The sequence below is a fragment of the Uloborus diversus genome, chromosome 2, assembly GCF_026930045.1.
Source record: "Uloborus diversus isolate 005 chromosome 2, Udiv.v.3.1, whole genome shotgun sequence".
Classification (NCBI taxonomy): domain Eukaryota; kingdom Metazoa; phylum Arthropoda; class Arachnida; order Araneae; family Uloboridae; genus Uloborus; species Uloborus diversus.
In genome coordinates, this window is record NC_072732.1 from 107,865,802 (window position 1) to 107,890,739 (window position 24,938).

At 33.8% G+C, this 24,938-nt stretch overlaps 1 protein-coding gene across 3 annotated transcripts in view; it reads left to right on the forward strand.

The window, feature by feature from the left end:
* LOC129235328 (uncharacterized) overlaps positions 1-24,509 on the forward strand; it is a 114,821-nt gene extending 90,312 nt beyond the window's left edge. For all 3 annotated transcript variants that reach the window (XM_054869094.1, XM_054869096.1, XM_054869095.1), the window contains exon 5: positions 22,704-24,509. In XM_054869094.1, coding sequence (XP_054725069.1) covers positions 22,704-24,377 — 1,674 coding nt within the window. In that variant the 3' untranslated portion in view covers positions 24,378-24,509. The remainder of the gene's footprint in view (positions 1-22,703) is intronic.
* The last annotated feature ends 429 nt before the right edge of the window (positions 24,510-24,938 follow it).

Sequence of the window (24,938 nt, forward strand, 5' to 3'; positions counted from 1 at the left end):
CTCCCGAACTAATTGAGATTTCGAAAAATCCTTTCTTAGTGGTTACTTTTGTAATCATGCGAACATGCCTGCCAAATTTCAAGTCTGAAGCTTCAGCGGTTTCGGCTGTGCGTTGATATATATATATATATATATACAGTGGCTCCCAAAAGTCTTCGTACACCTACGGCTTTCAACGAAATAGGCCCCAATCCAATGGTTAGAATTAATATTTCGGAATAGGTATTTAACTACAAGATCTGTGATTAATTTTTAACAAAACTACATGAAAAGTTTTTAAAAAATATTAAAACTTAATTTTTTAAAAATCAAAAACCAAAAAGTGCCGGAAATTTTATTTCACAAAAGTCTTCGTACACTTTATAAAATGTCTATATATTATTGAATAATCTAACTTTTGATTAAGTTATTAATTAGTAGAATATCATACAGTATTCATAACACCTTTTAAACGTCTGGGAATAGATTTCATTCTTGTTCTTTCTTTTTTTTTTGTGTAATGTCTGAGTAAGTGATCTACCACACTTCGAGTTTTACTGTTTCTAGATCTGTTTTCGTTTTAAAACCCTATTTTCGTAATCTAGCCTCCAGGTATCTCTAAATACATTACATTAAGTTAAAATCTGGAGATTGAGGGGTATTTTCTAAACTTAAGGACAATTTCCGAGGCACTAGAAGCAAACGTTGAAAACCGTGTGCTTCTTATCGTTATCTTGATAAAAAAAAACAAAGTTGTTTCCAATAACCAAATTTTTGGCTAAGAGTTCGAAATTGGTTTTTAAAATATTTAAAAGAACAGCATGATTCATTATTTCATCAAAAAATTACAAACTACCAAGTCCTGATGCTGATATGCACCCTCACACTAAAACACCTCTACCGTCCTGATTAACTGATCCAACTAAGTTCTTAAGATTAAGTTCCTATTTTTTTCTTCTACTTACAGTTACACAACAATTTAGCCAAAAATGTTGAATTAATTTTTATTTGTAAGTAAGACATGATTTTAAAACGTTTTTAGCTTATTTATCATTGATTTTGCGACAAGAAGCGTAAGCTTTTTGTTTTTCGCTCGTCCAAGAAAATTTCTGCGGGAAGAGGTCCCATTTAATCCAGCTAATCAGAGAACTTGGCGAACAATTTTAGGTGAAAATTAAATGTTAAATGTTTCATTTAACTCTGCAGAAACTTTTACAGTACTCAAATGTGTATTTTTCATAAATTTTTTAACTTTAAATCTACGATCATGTTTTGTCAACTTTGTCGGTTGACCTTTTCTTACCTTGTTTTCGGTCCGATTCCTTTCTTTAAAGCATTTTATCAAGCACTTTACTATAAAATTGAATAAAATAACTAATGTAGAGACATTTCAAACCAATTTACCACTATTGTGGGAAAAAAATTCAAATTTTGAATGGTGTTTACGGTTTTTTACGAATACCAGCCATTTTACAGTAATAAGCACAATATTAAGGAATAAATAAACAAAAAATTAAAGCCAAATGACTTATAAGGGTCAACACAATGCAAACATATTAATCAAACAGCATATGATATTTTTAATCATGAATTTATTCAAAAATATTTGAGTGTACGATGACTTTTGTGGCGTGTTATTTCTCTGTTTCTTCGTTTTCTGACCCATTTCAAAAAGAAGATCCGTCAATATTTTGAAAAAACCAATGGGTTGTATTTAGAATGACATAGGAATGATGTGAAAACATATTGGACTTTATATTCGAATTCAGTTTTGAGTTATTTTGGTTTTACTAAAAAATTTCAAAGTGTACGAACACTTTTGGGAGCCACTGTATGTATATATATATGTTATCTCAGGACATTGATTTTTATATATTAAGATATGTCATAATTTGAAAATTTTTAAAGCTTGAGCGTATACGCTATGTGTCTGAAAAAAGTTTGAGAGTATACGACGTATATGGAGTATATATACTTATGGGAACACCACTGAGTAGGTGTACACCAAAGCGCCGTAGAAGGGCTGGGCGAATCAAAAATATTTAAAAAAAAAAGTAAGGAAGCTGAGACTACCGCCGTCTAACTTATTTATGCATTAAAATCCGACAATATTTATCCAGTATTTGTACCTATGTATGTCATCGAGCTCATCGAGTGCGGCAGCGAGTTGAGGGTCAAACCAGGAATCAAAAACATTCGAAATTTTGCAAGATCCTGGATAGCTCTATGCTCGACCTCGTGCATCTTCTAAGGACGATAAGAGGTCGAATCGAGTACCAAACGAATCAAAGATTTCAGAGGAGTTCATTTCGCCCAGTTTCATCTTTGTACGACTTTAATTATCAGGTAATATTAGTTACAAAGTTAACTGACTTTCTTTTGCAAACTTTAGCCGTAACAAGCGACAGGAGAGGAAATCCCAAAAGTATCATTGGCACTAAAGACGATGTACTTCTGGGGAGCTGCGTTGCACACCAACCCGCCCGCCGCAAGCAAATATTTTTCAATTTCGAAACCTTTAGTTTTTTTTTTTTTTTTTCATTCTTATATGAAAGTGTTATTAGAAGCAACCATAAACAATGGCCCTGCTAAGTTCCAATTATTTCACTCATAAATAAAAAAATAAATAAATAAAATAATGCCTTGTTCACGGAACTAAAAAAAAGAAAAAACTTTTAATGTTTAAAATCGAGGTCAATTTAATATCAAAGTAGCAGTTTTGTTAATTGTGCAAACAATGAGCTATTTTAACGATTAGTGGGAATCTAATATTAAGCTCTCCTAAATTAAACTACGGCTTAATTAGCAATTATCCTTTTAGTTCAAATGTGTGCTAAAAATAGTATGTAGTAAATTTGAGAAGATACTGGCAATTTATAATTTTGTTAAAATGCCTAAGATTGATGTGTTTCCCCTCCATCAGTTATTTTCACCTCAAAAATAATGACATTCATAAGGGTCTGTCGAGGAGGTGAGATTCACGGAGGTGAGGAATTTTCCATTAATATAGGCCTAATTTTCAGGGAAATATTTTGTTTCTTCGTTGCTACAATCTGCACATGTTAAGCATATGAAAACACGTTCACATCTTTTTTTACATTAATTTACATCCCTGAAATTCAAATTCACGAAGGTGAGAAGTCACAATAACCACACTTAGTTTTTAAAACAAAATCCATCTTCTTGTTTTTCGACAAAAATCTCACAACTTTTTTAATGGCTAAAAATGAACAAGTGTGTATCACGGAAAATAAAATTATCCTTGTATCATGGAAAATAAAATTTGATGTGATTACTGCCACGTGTTAATGAGGGATGGCATTTTGTGTTGAGTTAACGGAGGTGAGAATTTATTGTGTGACATGACTCCTTATCCTAGTAAAACAAACTAAACCACAATTTTAAAAAATTAAATATACTTAAACAATTAGTATTAGAGACATTTGTGAAAGGAATAATACTTAAATAAGTATATACTTTTAACTAAATAAGCTGGGGTTGGGGACGGCCGAGAAAACAAAAAATAATAAATAAACATTTAATTTGTGCATCACAGAATAACATCTAAACTGACTTTAACTTTTAAACAATCACTCGTTAAAAAGTTAGTTATTTGGGGGGTGAGGGTATATAATAAAGTGTGCGGTTAGGGTCACTGGTGATTTTTGCAAGGGGGGGGGGGGCAAAATATAGAACCTTGCCTGGTCGTAATAATACGCAAATTTTATCGTTTCAGATTTAAGCTTGTGGTTTGTTTACGGAGATAAAATTTATTTACAATTAACATTTTAAACAGTATTAAATCTTTAAATTTCTTTTCAAAACAAAACATTTTTGCGATTAGTTATACTAAAAATATTTCGCTTCATTTTGGGTTTTGAACTGTGATAAGGTGTACATATTTTAAACGAACTTCATCCCCGCAGACTCCGCAACGCGGGGGTTCGGGACGGCCGAGAAAATAAAAATAATAAATAAACATTTAATTTGTTCATCACAGAGTAAAATCTAAAATGTTTCGTAAGTTTGAGTGTTTTTTCTGATAAACGAAATATTTAGAAACAACACATCATTTAATCTATTGTTTTTGCTCCGACATCAAAACTTATGTTTGAAAGTAGTCTGAATGGTGATCAAAGAATAAAATTATTTTTAATTTAGAGCAATTTTGAAGTTGGTTCTATTTATTACACAATTCCTTTAATTTTAACCGGGATTTTAATGTTAATTTTGCTTCTGATCGAGCTAAAAATTTAGTTTCGTTTCAACAATCCAAATTACAATTACAAATGATTAATAAGCCAGAAGAACAATGCAAAAATTTCGTTGCTTATTATAGCTACCATAAGCCAGTTGTTGCTTTCATAGGATTAAATAATGATAATAATTTAATCCTATGAAAGTTATCTCTTCCTTTACTTACAACAAAAGGAAGTATTGTATTCGCGAAAAAAATTTCACTCAAAATTCGGCCTTAATTTCCATGTTGCTTCACCCCCGAACTATTGTTGAGTTTTTTTTTTTTTCAACCCGACCACACGCACATAAGTGCTTAAAAACGTATATCCAACGTATAACCCGAAATATCCATTTTGACATTCCCAGAGTTAATTACAACGACTTTTCTCGTGACGTCCGTATGTATGTATGTATGTATATGCGGATATGCGTATGTATGTCGCATAACTCAAGAACGGTATGTCCTAGAAAGTTGAAATTTGGTTGCATTCGGGTTTTCTTAACGGATATTTTGCCCCTTTTTGGGGGGAAATCATTGTTAATTTCGATGTATACTCAAGTGGTGTTGTAATTTGGCGGACACTTAACGATATATCGCCAGTTTTTTTGGTCGCCAAGTTTTGTCGCCAACATGGCAGCAAATTTGGCGGTTTTTTTTTTTTTTTTTTTTTATATATATAATCTGTTTTGATTTGGCCACTGTTGGTGATATTTAGAGAATAAACTATTGAATCACATTAAAATTGATAATAATGTGAAAATGACATTAAAACTGAAGTAATAGGAAGTCATGTGATGCACACATCAGCTCGTTTTTTTTTTTTTTTGTCTGAACAGAAAAGTAATTTCAAAAACGTAAGATGATTTTATTAGAAATGAAATATTATATCGTTCGATCAAACTAATATATTTTTAAATATTGAGATTTTTTTTAAAAGGAATTACAGTATTGATACTTTTGTATGATTTCTTAAATCCATTTGGGCTTCATCTCCCTCCTTCTACTCCCCTTCCCGTTACTGGGTTTCATGGGTTAATTATAATATGAAACATTGGGGGGGGGGAGTATTTCAGAATTTAAATTTTACATAAACCAAATCGTTACCATCCAAATCGTTATCGATCGGCGCAAGCGCTCTTACCCTCGTACTGCCGTGATAAACAGAAAAGTCGTGTCTACACTTTTTGTTAAAATTTAGTTACAGTTTCTAGGGGTTCTTTAGCATACATCTCACTTAAAAACAATTTTTCAGTTTTCTGTGAATGGGAAATATCTTTTAAAAAAATCTGAAAAAGTTGCATCTGAATCAATTGCATGAAGGCGAAAAACTTTAAACGGCAATTTCTCATTTTTAACTCAGCTGCAGATATGACTTTTGCGCTTAGCACGGCAACGTAGCGATGTTACTGCATTAAATAGATTACATACAATTTATTAGGGGAAATTTTCAAAAGTGAAGTATTTGTTTTTCATAAACTTGCAAATTCCATTCGGGTGGCACCCCCAGAAGAGTCATTCCACGTCAACTGATCTAATTTTTCAAATCGTCCCGGCTCGACTATCACCGATTTGTATGAAACTTTATAGAGGCGTAGAGATGCCTTTAAAACTAACTTATGCAAATTTTCAGCTTCCGAGATCCAAATCCTCAGGATCTAGGATCTTCGAAAAATGTGATCCAAGAAGGCGGATCAGCTTTTTAACCGACGAAAAAACGGAGGAGGTTCTCAATTCGACACGTATATTTTTTTTTTTTTTTTTTTAATGTATGACCACGCATAACTTTTTACAGAACAGTCTGATTTTGATAATTCTTTTTTTATTGGAAAGGGTATACCCCGAAGGTGGTCCCATAAAAATTTTGAAAAAAAAATCCTACCCTAAGGGTGGGAAAAGGGGGTTGATTTGTTGTTCACTCACAGATTTTTAATGTATGACCATACATAACTTTTTACAAAATAGTCCGATTTTGATCATTCTTTTTTTATTGGAAAGGTTATACCCTGAAGTTGGTCTCCTATAAATTTGGAGAAAAAATTCCTACCCTAAGGGTGGGAAAAGGGGGAGATTTGTTGTTCACTCACAGATTTTTTTATATATGACCACACATAACTTTTTACAGAATAGTGCGATTTAGAATATTCTTTTTTTTATTGGAAAGGGTATAGCCTGAAGTTGTTCCTATATAAATTTGAGGGGAAAAATCCTACCCTAAGGGTGGGGAAAGGGGGGCGATTAGTAGTTCAGTCTAAGATTTTTTGATGCTGAATTGGGTATAACAAAAAAAAAAAAAAAAAACCTCACGATGAATGAGATGCAGACTTGTATGTCTCTCGTGTGTACTGTCTTGAGCAGGTAAACGACAGTATCTGCAGAAATGAGTTTTCGAGATATTTGAAGAATTGTGCGCTGGATTCAGTACTATCAACTGGGAAATGTTGGAATTAGATTTTTTTTAGCCGAAACCAAATAAGTTAGTCTGTACAACAAAGCTAACGTACAAACAATAATGACAAAATGCAAAAAAAAAAAAAGATAAAATTGCAGTTATAGCCCTTTACCTGCACACGGCAGTGTAGACCTCTCAATCTCTGGTACTTGTGATTAGTTTTCAGTGCCAGTCGTCAAACATTTTTTATATTCAGGATTTGTTTAGAAAAAATAGGGCGAAGTTTAGTGATGGTGACATACTATTTTTAACCGACGAAAAAACGGAGGAGGTTCTCAAGTCGACACGTATATATATATTTTTTAATGTATGACCACACATAACTTTTTACAGAATAGTCCGATTTTGAATATTCTTTTTTTATTAGAAAGGGTATAGCCTGAAGTAATTCCCCTATAAATTTGAGGGGAAAATTCCTACCCTAAGGGGGGGAGAGGGGGTGATTAGTTGTTCACTCCAAGATTTTTTGATTCTGAGTTGGGTATTACAAAAAAAAAAAAAAAAAAGCTCACAATGAATGAGCTTCAGACCTGTATGTCTCTCGTGTGTACTGCCGTGGGCAGGTAAGCGGCAGTATCTGCAGAAATGAGTTTTCGAGATATTTGAAGAAATGTGTGTTGGATTCAGTAGTACTAACAATAAGAAAATGTTGGAGTTATATATTTTTTTCAGCGGAAACCAAATAAGTTAGTTTGTACAACAAAGCTAACGTACAATATATGACAAAATGCAAAAAAATAAAAAAAAAGAAATGAAAAAAAAAAATGCAGTTACTGCCTTTGACTTGCCCACGGCAGTGTAGACCTCTCAATCTCTATTATTTGTAATTAGGATTAGTTTTTTAACCGACGAAAAAACGGAGGAGGTTCTCAAGTCGACCCGTATATATAAGTTCTTTTTTTCATGTATGACCAGGCATTACTTTTTACAGGTTCGTCCGATTTTGATAGTTCTTTTTTCATTGGAAAGAATTTTCCCAGAAGTTGTTCCCATATAAATTTGGAAAAAAAAATTCCTATCCTAAAGGATGGAAAACAGGGGTGAGTTATTGTTCACTCACAGGTTTTTTACTTTTTTTCGTGTAAGACGACGCATAACTTTTACAGAATAGTCTGATTTCGATAGTTGTTTTTTAATTGAAAGAGTATACCTAGAATTTGGTCCCAAGTAAATTTGGAAAAATTCCTTATCTAAAGGGGAGATATTAGGAGTGATTTATTGTTCGCTCACAGATTTTTTATTACCGAGTTGTGTATTACAAAAAAAAAAAAAAAAAACAATTCACGATGAATAAGCTTTGGATTTGTCAGTCTCTTGATTTAGAGCTCTCAGTCTCTGCATTTTTAAGCAGATTTTTAATGTATGACCACACATAACTTTTTACAAAATAGTCCGATTTTGATAATTCTTTTTTTATTGGAAAGGTTATACCCTGAAGTTGGTCTCATATAAATTTCGAGAAAAAATTCCTACCCTAAGGGTGGGAAAAGGGGGAGATTTGTTGTTCACTCACAGATTTTTTTATATATGACCACACATAACTTTTTACAGAATAGTCGGATTTAGAATATTCTTTTTTTTATTGGAAAGGGTATAGCCTGAAGTTGTTCCTATATAAATTTGAGGGAAAGAATCCTACCCTAAGGGTGGGGAAAGAGGGGCGATTAGTAGTTCAGTCTAAGATTTTTTGATGCTGAATTGGGTATAACAAAAAAACAAAAAAAACCTCACGATGAATGAGATGCAGACTTGTATGTCTCTCGTGTGTACTGTCTTGAGCAGGTAAACGACAGTATCTGCAGAAATGAGTTTTCGAGATATTTGAAGAATTGTGCGCTGGATTCAGTACTATCAACTGGGAAATGTTGGAATTAGATTTTTTTTAGCCGAAACCAAATAAGTTAGTCTGTACAACAAAGCTAACGTACAAACAATGATGACAAAATGCAAAAAAAAAAAAAAAAGATAAAATTGCAGTTATAGCCCTTTACCTGCACACGGCAGTGTAGACCTCTCAATCTCTGATACTTGTGATTAGGGTTAGTTTTCAGTGCCAGTCGTCAAACATTTTTTATATTCAGGATTTGTTTAGAAAAAATAGGGCGAAGTTTAGTGATGGTGACATACTATTTTTAACCGACGAAAAAACGGAGGAGGTTCTCAAGTCGACACGTATATATTTTTTTTAATGTATGACCACACATAACTTTTTACAGAATAGTCCGATTTTGAATATTATCTAGATCAGATAAAGCAATACCCTCAAGTGTTTTTACTCTACTCAGTGCCACATATGCCTGTCCTTTAGCAAACACTTTCTTTCCGAGGTCTATTACAGCTTTATCAAGGGTCGTACCTTGCAATTTGTGTACCGTGACGGCCCAGCATAGAATTATTGGCAACATCCTGCGCTCAATGTCACCATAACCTTTCGTTCCTTGAAAAGTTGCAACCACTGGATGTATGGCGACACAACCATCGCTATCTTTTAGTCTGCTTCCTATGTTTTCATCGTCAAACTTAACTAATATGCAGTCCGGTAATTCTCCTTCCTCTAGTTGATCCCTACGTAGTGATGGCCATTTTATTTTTTTAAAATACCCATTGCACCATTGACGAGGCCGTCAGATACTGATATGTTACGTCTCAACATCACACGAGATTCGGCAGCAAGTTTTACCTCTGATAAAAGTCCACCACAATTGTTCACATCTTTCGGGACAACATTATCTGGAGGTTTCTTTCCATTTATAGCCACAAAAAATTATAAAATAAAAACTTTTTAACAAAAAAATTGAACCGCCGAAAAAACTGAAAAGCAAAAAATAATAAACCATTTTAATTAAACCTTAATAACTAAGTTCTTAAACTGATGTAAGTATACCTAAGTATATATTTTTGTAATAATTTAGAGTTTTTAATTAACCTTAATAACTCAGTTCTTAAATTAATGTAAGTATACCTAAGTAGTTTTGAGTCGGTGCCAAACAATAAATAAACAAAGATCCCTAAATTACCTGAATTTAAAGAAATAACCAAATAAAATTAGCAATGTAATGTGAAATGTCCGGCGATAAACATAAATGTTGCAAAAAATGCTCCCTCCACACGCCATCATTAAATCATGAATACTAGTAGATCGTATACAACAAAAAGTACCTCTCGTTGGAGCTTTGAAACCTTTGGGACCTCGCACGAGAGAGGCAAACAACCAGTGAGAAAAATCTTCAGGATCATGTATGCAATTAACGGCTACAGTTGTTATGCCATACTTACGCTGAATAATACTATAACCCACAAAACCATTTATTTGAGCTTTTAACAAGATGAGAAATCCTTCTTCAGTATGATGAACAATGATATAAACATTTTGACTGTTGTATGTGAGGCAAAAGCTCAGTAGCAGCCAAATACTCGACACGTGCTTCTTCGAGACCACTCGACGACGTTCGGGTTTAACTTCGTGAACGCTCGGCATTTTCCGGCGAAGGGGCGTGTCGCCATACGCCACCGCTGCGCCTCACGCTTTACAAAAATAATTAATTTGCTTGTTTGGCACCGACTCAAAACTACTTAGGTATACTTACATTAATTTAAGAACTGAGTTATTAAGGTTAATTAAAAACTCTAAATTATTACAAAAATATATACTTAGGTATACTTACATCAGTTTAAGAACTTAGTTATTAAGGTTTAATTAAAATGGTTTATTATTTTTTGCTTTTCAGTTTTTTCGGCGGTTCAATTTTTTTGTTAAAAAGTTTTTATTGTGCCAAATTGCCAAGTTTAGACTAAGTTTACAGAAACAGAGGTGCCCCCCCCCCCCCCAAGCTCAATGGCGCAAATTTCCCCTCCCCCTTCATAAAAACTTTCTCGCTTTCGAATCGGGTTAAATGTAACAGTTTTTAGAGTGTTTAATTTTCAGTCAAATTCATGGGGGGGGGGGGGGGGGGGGTAGCGCTAACAAATAGAATTTGAACTGAGATATTGTTGGATTGTTGACTTGCCTTCCCTTCCCAAATTTTACAACGTGCACCTTGAGTAAACAAGTTTTGGTACCCCTGAATTTTGCAACACCTTTTTTTTTTTTGTTTTTCAAACGTATGAACAATTACAGGAAGAGTGGATTCAACTTTCTGGCTTGGGATGGAGTCATTACTAGATGTATACAATATGAATCTATAAAATATGAATCTTATTTTATCGTCACTTAGATAGGGGGTTCGCGGGTTTCTCCTCCGGAAAATTTTCGAAATTGTAGTTTTAAAACCAGTTTTAGACGATCTCTGATGATGTTTGGGGGATAAAAGGTTTGGTGTGTCCTTCCCGGTAATTTTTCAATATTGAAACTTTAAAAGCACAATTGCAGATAGTTTAACGTTGTGTGAAAGAAGGCTTTTCCTTTGTTTTCAAAATTGTAGTTCTAAAAACGCAGTTTTAGACTATCCGTGGTAATGTTAGGGAAAGAAGAGATCCTAGGGCTTGCCCCAGGAAAATTTTCAAAAGTAAAGTCTTAAAAACGCTATCTATGTTTGGGGGGAAAACAGTTTTCTGAAATTGAAGCTCTAAAATCGCAATTGTAGCCGACCTTTGTGACGTAAAGAAAACGAGTTTTCGGAAGCTCTCCCGGAATTTTCTCGAAATTGAAGCCCTGAAAACCAAATTTAACACGATTTTTTAATAATGTTGACGAGAGTAGGGGGGGGGAGAGGAGCTCCATTTAAATTTTCGAACTTGTAGCTTTAAAAACGCAGCTTTGGTAGATCTGGATAATGTTAGTGGAAGGTGAATTTCGGTGCCATTCCCCCGGCAATTGTTTGAAATTGATACTCCAAATACCCAATTCTAGGCTTGTCTTTGATCATGTTAAGGAAAGAAGGGGGAATCAGGGGCTCTCTCCTATAAATTTTTCATAATTGCAGTTCAACAAACGCAGTTTTAGATGACACTTGATGATAAAGAGGGTGTTATTCTGGCGCTACAGTGGGGGGAGGGGCGCTCCCCTGGAAGTTTTCCAAAAGTAAAGTTGCATATCCAAAAAAGATGGATCACACACACCGTGACAAATATGTTTCGGGAATCCTCAAAAATGGATTCAGCTATTCAGCACACATCGAAAATCAAAACTCGAGAATTTTAATGAATCAAATATCCTTCTATACATATCAGATATAGAAGAAAGTAAATATAATTTACGAAACATAATTTAAACACCTTAAGAACAGACTGTTCTACCTCCATCAGCGAAAACCAACATCAATGAAAGTTTTAATAAAAATCATCTAATGATAAATTGAAACAATCAGTTTAAAAATGGTAGAGAAGATGGGAGTAAAGTGAAATGAGAAAAATTCTTCACAAGCGTAAGCTCGTTGATGAAGAAAATATATTAATTGTCAGTTGGAGGGATAAAAATATGTTGTTCGCAAACTTCAAATTTAGTTCTTAACGATTGTCGAGGTGCAAAAGAATCAATGGAAGACTAGAGTATACTGGTCATAATTATTACAAAAAATAAAACATTTTTGACTTCTCTCCCTCTTACCATTTTTACACACGCATTCATCATGCAGAATTGTGCTACTTTCAGAAAATTTATTAAAAAATTGAAAAGAAATCAAATCGTCTGATCCAGCTTTGAAACGGACACTAATTCCATGCCGTCTGTGATGTTTCCTTCATTGAAAAATAGACACGGTCATTAAATTTTGGAAAGAGTACCAGGGCCGTCGCTAGGTCAAAAAAACTGGGGAAGGGAGGGGGTATGCTTTTGGCGCCCCGTTAATTGTTTCAAACGCATGTTCCAATATGCAGAGAGAAAAGATTTGGCTTCTAGTTTAGCAGGGATAGTCATATTACTAGATCTTAGTACTAGCAATCGAAATTTAATCGTAAGGATAATATTCAATCAGAATTAGGAGGTGTCGGAGGGCTACCTTCTTGCATTATTTCTAAATTGAAGACATAAAACGCAGTTTTAGACTATATTTTAAGTTTGGGAGGAAGGGGCCGAGGAGATCCAGGATAGCTTCTCCCCATAATTTTTCCAAATTTATGTTATCAACACAATCGTAAGTTATACTTAATTATGTTCAGAAGAGGGGGTCTGGGGCTCCCACCCCCCGGGAATTTTTAAGATTGTTATTTGAAAAACAGTTTTAGACGACCTATGGGGATGTTAAGGGAGGAAGAGACTCGGGGTCATTGTTCTATAATTTTTCAAAATGTAAACTTCAAGCACGCATTCCCAATTGTGAATTATTTGTGATTGTGACACGTAAAGGGGGATCTGGGGGATCTCCCCCGGGAAAAATCTGAACATTGTAGTTTGAAAAATGCAGTTTTAGATGATCTATGGTGATATTAAGGGGAAGAGAGATGCGCCCTCCCTTCCGGAAATTTTTGAAATTTTAAAGCGATCTCCTCCGAAAAAATTTCTGAATTGAAGACTTTACAATGAAATTTTTAAGGATCTTCGGTAATATTTGGAGAACGACAGTTTCGGGACACCTCAGGGAGTTTTTTTTTAATCCAAAAGACGAAAATTATTCGACCTTGAATGATGATGAATGATTAATTCAGAGGGCATTTCTCGGAGGTTACGTTGGAAGCACTCTCACAGCTTTTCGAAATTGCAGTCCTAAATACTTAGGTGTAGGCCATCTTGAAAGACTTTTGGAAGGGTTGGGGTTTGAGAATGTTTTCTCGGGATTTTTTCAACACCTAAGTTATAAAAACTCACTTCCAGGCCAGCTTTGGGGACGTAAAAAGAAGGGTTTGGAGTTCACCACTCTTCCTTTCAGTTTGGCTACGTTTCTCCTATCTTCATTGTAAATTTCAATAATTGATAAACAGATTGTGGTAATATTTTTTTCCAATTTTCCTTTGTGAAACACGATTATTTGCTTGGATTTTCCATAATAAAGTTTTCAATTTCCCGCACAATATTTTTGTTTTCTTGCAATACAAGTATTTACGGCCTTAGAAAAAGGACTTTTAACATTTCGAACGGATGTGGTAATTTCTTGCGATACCTTAGGTCTCTATTCCACTTTATTTTATTTTAAATATGCCACCTGCATCTCTTGATCAAACTTTGATTTACTTACGATTTTTACATTCAAACATTTAGAACTTTTGGTGTGAGTATTCATTATAATACTTTGAATCCCTCTTTGCATTCAACTGTTTTTTTTTTCTCTCTCTCTCTCTATCTTTCTATTTTAAATTTATTTGGGCGACCAATACATTTTTCTCCACTTAGCAATGATTTTCAGAACATTTTTCATACAAAAAAGAAAAAAAGTATATACATATGGGAATGTTTCGGCGACTTCTATCCTATGGACTATCCTATTTATTTATGTATTTTTATTTATTTATTTTTTAACTGCAGAACCATGAAGCATGGTTTTGTATAACCAGGGCCGCCGAGAGACAAGGCGTGCAACATGTTAGCTTGGTCGCCTGTCCTCCCTCCCCTCCCATTCTTCAAATTTTACTCTTTGCACAATGTTTTTAATTTGAGCCGATCCCGTAGTTAGCGACTTGGCAGACATACGCACTCTGCGGCCTAGTGAAGAGTGTACTGTACTGAATACTTATTTTTGTGTTAATAAAAATGTTTGAAGTGTACATTTCCGCGGCCCTTACTTAAATACTCTTGATAAAAGAGAATCATGGATGTTCCTAAATTGTATTTTAAGATTACATTTTCAATTCAAATTTTACAGAAAAAATACTTTTTGTCACTATTATTTCACTTGTTCATTTGTAATTACTATTTTAAATTTTTAAAACAACGAAGAGTTTTCCTTTTCCTTCGTTAGTTGCATTGCTAAAGTGAAATTGGCGGCCGCACTTCTGAAAAACGGGGAGGGGGGGAGGCTTGCTACGGCGACAGCCCTGAAAAGTACGCGGGAGAAGTATTATCAATGCTTCTATTTCTTGTTGAATGAGTTTAAATATTTTTTCTTTCCAAAATTCAAAACTTTCATGTATAAAATATGCAATACAATTAACAATAAAAAAAAAAACTTTTGGAAAAAAAATACCCCCAAAAAATTTTGATGGCGCAACTTGCGCCCCCCCCCCCCCCGTACAGATAATTATATCATACTGGAAGCCTGAAATTTTAGGCGCTTAAAGTACGGTACACCGTTAATATATTCAAATATTTTTGTGAATTTGAGCTCGTTAGATTTTGCGTAGCATGTGCGTGAACTTGCGAAAAAGCGCGACATAGAAAACTTTTCCTGGATTTTAAGTTGTCATAAAATTTAAACAAAAATAATTCAAAAACTCGTGCTTCGTGATTTTATTGTAAAAATAGTTGTTTTAATGGGTTACAATTGCAGAGCTTAAATATGTATTTTCTAGAAGATATTGTCATCCAAAGTGGCTATCAAAACCGTTCAAGTGAAAAAAAAAAGCCCATTTTCAAAGCGCTATAGTTCAAGTTTGTCACTTCGCATCTTCTTTTCGTTAAAACCATTAGAAAGAACAGATTTTTTTTTCTTTCAAAATAAGTTTTTTTCTTCGATAGTGTTCTTTCGTTTAAGGATATAAAAATGAACTCGAAAGTGTCTGTCGTTACGAGTTGCCATGTTTAAGAGCAAGTTGCGGAACATTTTGTCACACTGGGAGCCTGAAATTTTAGGGGCTTAAAGTACGTTTGGTCAGTAATATATTCAAGTATTTTTTGTGAATTTGAGTTCGTTCGTTTTTCCGGAACATTCGTTTGAACTCGTGAAAAAACGCGATTGGGAAAATTTTTCCAGGATTTTAGGTAGCGATAAAATCTGAACAAAAATAATTTAAAGGCTCATGCTTCGTGATTCTATTGTAAAAATACTTGTTTTTAATGGACTACAATTGCAGAGCTTAAATATCTATTTTATAAAAGATACATATTGTCATTCAAAACAGTTATCAAAACCGTTCAAGTGAAAAATATCCTATTTTCAAAGCGCTGTAGCTTCAAGAGTTTGTCCCCTCACATCTTTATTTCGCTAAGACCATTAGAAAGAACGTATTTTTAGCCTACTTTCCCAGTAAAAGTCAGAAAAAGAAGAAAAAAGCATGAAAGAAGGCTTAATGCATCTTAAAAATATCGCAAAAAACAAAAAAAAAAAGTCAAAAATAAATAAAATAATTAAATAAATATTAAAAAATTAAAAACTGGAAAGTAGGGTATTGAGATGGGGGAAAATGTCTGTCGGTCTGTCTGTCTGTCCCCCCCCCCTAATAACTTTTGAATGAATAGTCCGATTCGAACAAACTTTTTTTTGTTCGAAAGATCTCGGCGAGGACACCTCATTCCCATATTTCACTTTTTGATTTGAACTATTTTTTGTTCAATTTTGAACAGTTCAAAAAAACTTAACATTAGCGCCTACGGGGAAATTCAAGGCAATTCCGAACTGTGAGGCGAATTTGCTTCAAACAAACTTTGTAGGAAAAAGCTTTTGATGAAAAACTTGTATATAAAATATCTTTTTGATTTGAACAATTTTCCGTTCAATTTTGAACAGTTCAAATCCCTTAACATTAGCGCCTACGGGGAAACTGAAAGTCAATGTAGATTCCGTACTTGAAGGCGGATTTTTTTCAAAATTTTGTTGGAAATAGCTCTTGACGCCAAACTCCAGACTTCGACTCCGAGAATTTAGGGGCACTTGACTCCGACTTCTATGCCCGACAATTAATCGGACTCCGACTCCCCGACTTGACTCTGACTTCGTAGCTTTGGCAAAAATTTATACACGGAGGACAAGTGACTGACTCCGATTCTTAGATATTCGACTCCGACTCCTTTACCCCAAAATGAGATCGACTCCGACTCCACAGCTATGGTTTTGACTGTGAAATAATTATTGTTGATCTGACTTGTTTTTATTTTTACGCTAAAGTTTTAATTCGCAACTCCAGCGCTCGAATACGCTACCTTGCGGTGATTTACAAAACTGCAAAAGAAACTAAAACATTGCCACGTTGCGTTCCACGTGTGTCTGTTGACGTAAACACAGGCAGTTTGTTCTGAGTATTTATTAACGCAATCGATGTGTCTTAGTTTGCTTTCAGCTACAGAAATTAATTCGTCCCTTAGTAGTATTCTCGAGCTTCTCAAAATAATGTTAGTTTTCCTTATTTCCTTCAAAAAAGTATTAAATGATGGAAGCATAAACAAGAAAACTCTGGATTAACAAAATTGGATAACGTTATACCAGGTAAAAATTTTTATTGTTTTGTATGAATTTGTAAGAATATGAGTTTTTTTTAATCTTAAATTAATTTAATTAACCATATTTTACAGCAGCATTTAGTTGGAATGGACAGTATGCAAAATATTTTCTTGAATTTATTATCGTAGAACAAAATGAAAGATGTTTAACCGAGAAAGAATTTACTTTATTCCTTTTATTCTCAGCTGAAAGGTTTCGCCAAATTTGTTTAGGGTTATTCGGAACTCCAGCGCTCGAATACGCTACCTTGCGGTGATTTACAAAACTGCAAATGAAACTAAAACATTGCCACGTTGCGTTCCACGTGTGTCTGTTGACGTAAACACAGGCAGTTTGTTCTGAGTATTTATTAACGCAATCGATGTGTCTTAGTTTGCTTTCAGCTACAGAAATTAATTCGTCCCTTAGTAGTATTCTCGAGCTTCTCAAAATAATGTTAGTTTTCATTATTTCCTTAATAATTGGTGAAAGCGAAAATTCTGGATTAACAAACTTGGATAACGTTATACAAGGTAAAAAATTTTATTGTTTTGTATGAATTTGTAAGAATATGGGGTTTTTTTTAATCTTAAATTAATTAAACTTACCATATTTTACAGCAGCATTTAGTTGGAATGGACAGTATGCAAAATATTTTCTTGAATATATTATCGTAGAACAAAATGAATAACCGAGAAAGAATTTACTTTATTCCTTTTATTCTCAGCTGAAAGGTTTCGCCAAATTTGTTTAGGGTTATAGTTTTAGTATAGTGCGAGCAAAGTAGCCTTGGCGAGATTTCGCGTTTTTAGTTAAACCATTTTTAATTTTTATCATGAGTGGAATAAAATGGTAGTAAGAATTCGATAAGTGAAAAGAAATAATGGTCAATCAACTGAAAAGAAAACTACCACCATATATCCGTGAGAATTTTGTTGATGATTTGCATAACATGACACAATTAAATCGTAACTCAGAAATTAGAAAAATCGAAACAGAAAATTTTTAAATTAACCGATTCGGGAATTCGAGAGAAATAACTCAGCTACAAATGGAAAACAATAAGCGCTAGCCAAAGCAAAGCAAAGAAGTATAATCTTCTTTTGGTAATAATTTGTAATGTCATATTAACTTTTCTAGCATTAATCGTTATTCTTGTCAGGCCACAATTATTATTTAGTTTTATCAAGAATTGATAAATATCGAATTCAACATCGTGAAAATGGCTGCTTAGAACTATGAACTACGTACTTTGCATTAATGTTTGACGTTTAGTAATGCTTCTTGAATTCTCATTTCTTTCTACGTGGGTCAGAATATCAACAAGACTTTGAAAATTAATTTAAAAAGAATAAAGCGAAAAAATCATACGTACGAACAAAAATCACAACACTTTTAGCATTTTCTTCGTTACCATGTGCGTTTGTTTTAGTTTTTTCGTCGGCCATTAGACAGTGACTGCAGTGCCCCCTATAGTTCGTTGGAGTTGCGAATAGTTTTAGTATTGTGCGAGCAAAGTAGCCTTGGCGAGATTTCGCGTTTTTAGTTAAACCATTTTTAATTTTTATCATGAGTGGAATAAAATGATAGTAAGATTACAGAATTCGATAAGTAAAAAGAAATAATGGTCAATCAACTGAAAAGAAAACTACCACCATATATCCGTAATAATTTTGTAGATGATTTGCATAACATGAATAATTAAATCGTAACTCCGAAATTAGAAACATCGAAACAGAAAAATTTTAAATTAACCGATTCGGGAATTCGAGAGAAATACCTCAGCTACAAATGCAAAACAATAAGCGCTAGCCAAGCAAAGCAAAGAAGTATCATCTTCTTTTGGTAATAATTTGTAATGTCACATTAAATTTTCTAGCATTAATTGTTATTCTTGTCAGGCCACAATTATTATTTAGTTTTATCAAGAATTGATAAATATCGAACTCAACATCGTGAAAATGGCTGCTTAGAACTATGAACTACGTAGTTTGCATTAATGTTTGATGTTTAGTAATGCTTCTTGAATTCTAATCTCTTTCTACGTGGGCCAAAATATCCTCAGGACTTAAAATATAGATTTATAAAGGATAAAACAAAGAAATCATACATACGAACAAAAATCACAACACTTTTAACATTTTCTTCGTTACCAGATGCGTTTGTTTTAGTTTTTTCGTCGGCCATTAGACAGTGACTGCAGTGCCCCCTATAGTTCGTTGGAGTTGCCAATTTAGGTATTCAGATTTCGGCGAATAAACTCGAAGTCATTTATGTTTCTACATAAAGATATGCGGAGTTGTTTTTTTTTTTTTTTTTGACAATGAAAATTATTTCTTTAAGTTGAAATTTTATTGTTATTTATTTTGGTAAGTGCATTAATTCATTTAAAAAATTGTTTTTGGCAACAGACAAAAAGAAACGATTTTTTTTTTTTTTTTGATATGATGTATTTATTTTAATGAGCTTATTAATTTAAATTTTTTTTTTCGTTTTGAAAGCTGTTAAAGATTTTTTTAATGTAAAAAAGTGTATTAGCTGCTTTGTTTAAAAGTTGCTGCTATTTTTTTTCTTTTTCTTTTTTTTTTAAGCATTTAATTTTTTTAGATGAGTGAGGAATATATTTTATTCCAAGAAATCAGCTTAAAGTATTTTAAAAATATGTTTGAAAAAATTTGGGATTTTAGCTATTTTTGAGAATATTGATCAGGTACTAGAAAGTAGTATGGGTATACGGGAAAGTAGGCTCGTCTAGTTCTAGACAGAAGTTCTTGTTACCTATCAAATTCTTCAATGGTGTTCTTTTAAATAATTGTTTAAACATGAGCTTCAAAAATTGTTTGTCGTTCACACGAGAAAAAAGCTCGTTCTACAAACTATAACGGGTAGTGATTGCCTTAAAAACGGGTTTATAGTGGTTTGTAGCAGCTACTAGTCAGAATTAGTTTTTATTCTTTTATAAGTTAAGTTTGCAAATTAAATATGATAAAAACAGAAGAATATCTTGTTCTGGAAACAGACAGAACACATCAGACAAAACGAGTTAATTTTCTTTTTCTGTCATATTTCATTTGCAAAATATCTTTTTAAAGATAAATAAAAACTAATTCTGACTAGTAGCTGCTATAAACCACCATAAACCCGTTTTTAAGGCAATCACTACCCGTTATAATTTGTAGAACGAGCTTTTCTCGTGCGAACGACAAACAGTTTTTGAAGCTCATGTTTAAACATCTATTTAAAAGAACACTATCGATGGAAAAAACTTATTTTGATAGGAAAAAATGTTCTTTCTGATGGTCTTAACGAAATTAAGATGCGAGGCGACGAACTTGAGATACAGCGCTATGAAAATAGGATATTTTTCACTTGAACGCTTTTGATAGCTACTTTGAATGACAGTATCTTTTATAAAATAGATATTTAAGCTCTGCAATTGTAGCCTATTAAAAACAAGTATTTTTACAATAGAATCACGAAGCATGATCCTTGGAATTATTTTTATTCCGATTTTATGACAACCTCAAATCGTGGGAAAAAATTCCCCATCGCGTTTTTTCACTAGTTTAAACGCTTGTTACACATAATCTAACGAACACAAGTATTTCACAAAAATACTTGAATATATAACCGATTAAACGTACTTTAAGCCCCTAACACAGGCTTCCAGTGGGATAAAATTTTCTGCAACCTGCTCTGAAACATAGCAATTCGTTATGTCACAGACTTTCGAGCTCATTTTTTTTTATCCTTAAACGAAAGAATACCATCGAAGAAAAACTTATTAGAAAAAATATGCTCTTTCTAATGGTTTTAATGGAAAGAAGATGCAAGATGCCAAACGAGCTATAGCGCTTTGAATATAGGCTGTTTTCCATTTGAACGGTTTTGATAGCCACTTTGGATGACAATATGTTTTAGAAAATAAATATTTTAGCTCTGCAACTAAAAAACCATTAAAAACAAGTATTTTCACAATGTAATCACGAAGCATGAGCTTTTGAATTATTTTTGTTCAGATTTAATGAACCGAAAAACCTGGAAAAATTTTCCCCATTGCTCTTTTTCACAAGTTTACGTGCATGCTACACAAACTCCAACTAGCTCAAATTCACAAAAATACTTATATTAACAGCTAAACGTACTTACTACGCGAAAAATTTAAGGCTTCCAATGTAGTAAAATTTTCTGTTAACTTACTATAAACTTGGCAAATTTGGCACAAAAAGCTGATCCGCCATTTTGGATCACATTTTTCGCAGATCTTAGATCCTCAGGATTTGGATCTAGGAAGATGAAGATTTGCATAGGTTAGTTTCAAAGGCACACACATCTCTATACCTCTATAAAATTTCATCCAAATTGTAGATGGTCGAGTGGGGACCCGTAGGTCACTTGACGTGGAATGAATCAGAAGTATGTCATCTGGTGCGACCTCCCCCCACAGGGTTCGTACTCAATTTCAGAAATGAAATGAAGGAGTTTTGGAGGAGTAAAATGAGATTTTGAAGGAATACTAATGGGCTGTCATTTAATGATGTTTCACTTTTTTTCAACATATTTGACCGTCTTCCACACTTATCACAAAGTGTCACACTTCACGTAACTCCTCCTCTTGTCACATGTTATATTTTTTATAAACATATTGTTACAATAACTGTGATGTCACCCTCTCTCTTCCCTTTATCACAATTTCATGAACCCGTCTCCCCCTCAAGGCATGACATCACTAATAGATGATCCTTTTTACAATATCATATCATTGATTTACTAAACAATTGTTTTTTTAACACACTCACTTAGTATAGTACATCAACGTATGTATTTATAAATATTTAAATAATTAGACAACCTGACTTTTGCTGCTCAGAGTGTGGTGGAAAGAAAAACAATAATCATAAAGCTTGAAAAAATAGCCAAGCACCATTTAAGCATGTTTTACTTCACTTGGGAAATGTCTTAGTTTCTAATAATATTTTCAACTACAACTTTTATGACTTCTATGATCAATATGTAAGTCACATCTTTATGAAACAAATATATGAATTTACATTGAAATTGCCCTTGTGACGAAGTTAAGTTGTCGATTGAAATATTTTAAGCTATTGTCATAGAAGAATATGTAGTCTTGAACTAAGAAAGAAAGAGTTTTGAAGGAGTTAAAACCAAAATGAAGGAGTTTGAAGGGCGCTTCAAAAGAATTTCCTAAATGAAGGAGTATTGGAGGAGTTTTGAAGGAGCGTACGAACCCTGCCTCGTTGATGCTACTGAGTTTGATAGGTTATCCATAATTTTAAAAATTGGGGAAATTTTCAAAAATGAATTATATATTTTTTCATTTACACTTTAATAAATTTTGGGTGACACCTGGGGAAGATCCCCCCCCCCCCCGTGAAGCTATTGGTGTAGTGTACAGCATTTTTATGCCTTTATTGAATTATATTTTATTGATTGTTTACAATATTGAGCCCTAACAGTATTCAAATGCCCACCCACTGATTTTTTTTGAGAAAAATCCAAATAGGCTCCAAGGAATATTTAAAACTAAGATGCAAAAATTAAAAGCTATAAGTGCATGCTACCTATGGATTATGTCTCCTAAAGTACAATACAAATCGTTTGCAGAAATTCGAGATTTTTTCTTTAAAATTTTTGATTTTTTCTTCACCCCCCCACTTAAGAGGTAGTCTGCAGATTCTCTCAAGAATTTGTTACACACACAGCAGCGTCACTGTTTCTGCAACTGGGTTCAAATGGTATTAAGAAAATTTTATTATTTCGCATTCAAATTCAAAGTTTTGTTTTCTTTCAGATTCAGGATTCATCTGGTGAATTACCAACTGAATTGAATTCCACAAGTTGCGAAGTAAAAGTTACAAAAAATCCAGCTTATGGTCTTTCATCAAAAAACTGGCTAGAAGTAGCAAGTGAAGATACAGATGAATATGCCTCAGAAGAGGATTGTAAACCATCCGAAAATGACTTTGAGCTGAATGAAAATAATAAAAACTTAGATTCTCTGAACTTGAAAAGCGATACTACTAGTCAATCAGAAGAAGATTGTGATAATAATACGATACCGATGAAAATGTATCCGTTTAATATTCCGGCACAAAACTCTGTTCCTCAGAGTAAAACAGATTGTAATTCAAAACATACAGAAGATCCTGAGCATTCTAATTCAGAATCGTCAGTCCTTAGTGATGCAAAACATACTACATTGACTTGGTCAGTTTTGAATCACAAGCAGACTAGCGGTGAGGCTTTTAAAAACTGTGATAATAAGTTTCCTTCTCATGTGATAGAACATTCTAAAAGTGATGTGTTAGAAAATGATACTCAAACAAACAGCTCTACCAAAGGAATTGAATCTAGTTCACCAGTCAAACCAAAACGAAGCATGAAAGATCGAACTTTTCCTCTGTCGTTGATGAAACCTATTGCAAAGGCAGGAGATAAAACTGCCGCAGCACTGCAACAATCTTTTCCACAGAAAAATGATCTGTCACGACAGGGTCCGGTCCAAAAATATTCTCGTGAAAGGTTTCAGAATGCTACAATAAGTAAAGAGTTCTCTAAATCAAAGAAACACACCTATGATTCATCAAATATTAAAGATCCTCTTTCTGATATAGCTAAAATCAAAACAGAAGAAAGCATACAAGAATGGCTTGCCAGGATTGGAGAACCTAACCACAGTTTGTGGCCCGAGGAATCTATAGTCGAACGAAAAAGAGAATTCTTACTGCATGAAGATGAAACATGGAATTCACAGAAAACGGGAATGAGTAAGACGGATTCAGCATTAAAGTCACATAGTTGCCAGCATGAAAATAGTAAAGTGTTTCCTAATCCACGTTCTTCAGATTTATCACACGAGCAAGCACATTCTGAGCTCGCAAAACAAAAGTCAGACAGCAAGGACTTGTCAAAAAACAGTTATGACATGGATGCAAGTAGTCTTCTAAGCAGTGCATCTAAAGCTTCTCCAGCAAATATTCCTATGGTAGTGATGCAATGCTCGAGATTGCATTCTCATATCGGCTGTAAACCACCATTCCAGCAAACCTCTCTCCCAATGGGTACATTAGTCACCGCTTTGTATCAGGAATCTGATTGGTTATATGTGCAGACCCCTCATGGAGTGGAAGGCTTTGTACTAGCGTCTAACTGTGCGCCAATTGGCGCTGTATCTGACCCAGTACCAACATCTCGACGGCCATGGGAACCATGCGATTTTCCAATCCAGATCAACATGCACAAAAGATGCGAATTTGGGAGACAGCATGAATCATATATACAGGCCATGTTACCCACAAATAATGGAAAACAAGCAGTGCCTTACGTCAGCACAGTTAAAATGAAAACAAATTTTTATAGTGATCGATACTTCAGCCATACTTTCAAATCTAAAGACTCTATAAAAACTGCTAAAACTGTGACTGATATACTACGGAATTCCCCTGAAACGAAAGTTTCAAATTAAAAAACGCTCTGCATAGTTTGAGTTGAAAATATTCTATGTCATATATTAGATTATGAATTTTAAGAATCTTATGAACAGATTCTACACCTAGCTCATTAAATAACAATTAATTTATTTATTAAACATTTCTAATGTCTTTCACAACAGATAAAGTTTCATTGTATCCTGGGGGGGGGGGGGGACAATCATTTCTTTTTATTTCTACACTATTTACACTACAAACACAGGAAATACATCAAACTGTCTAGAATAACATCGTGTTATATACCAGTTGCGAAATAGTGGGAAGGGAATCGGCTCCAGATTAAAAATGAGCATCAATTTTTATATTTAAAAAATCCTTTCTTAGGGGTGTCCTGATGGAAAGTCACAAGACGCTACTGTGACCTCCCGAATAATTCCCTCATTCTGCAAATTTTGTCTGATGATTTCGCAAATTTAGGGACATAATTACATTTAGCAACTATGCCATTTGGCAAATTGGAAATTTCCACTCCCCCCCCCCCCAAAATTTAAGTTCAGAGCGCCCCTGTCAATCCCCCTCCTCTGTTTTATTAACCT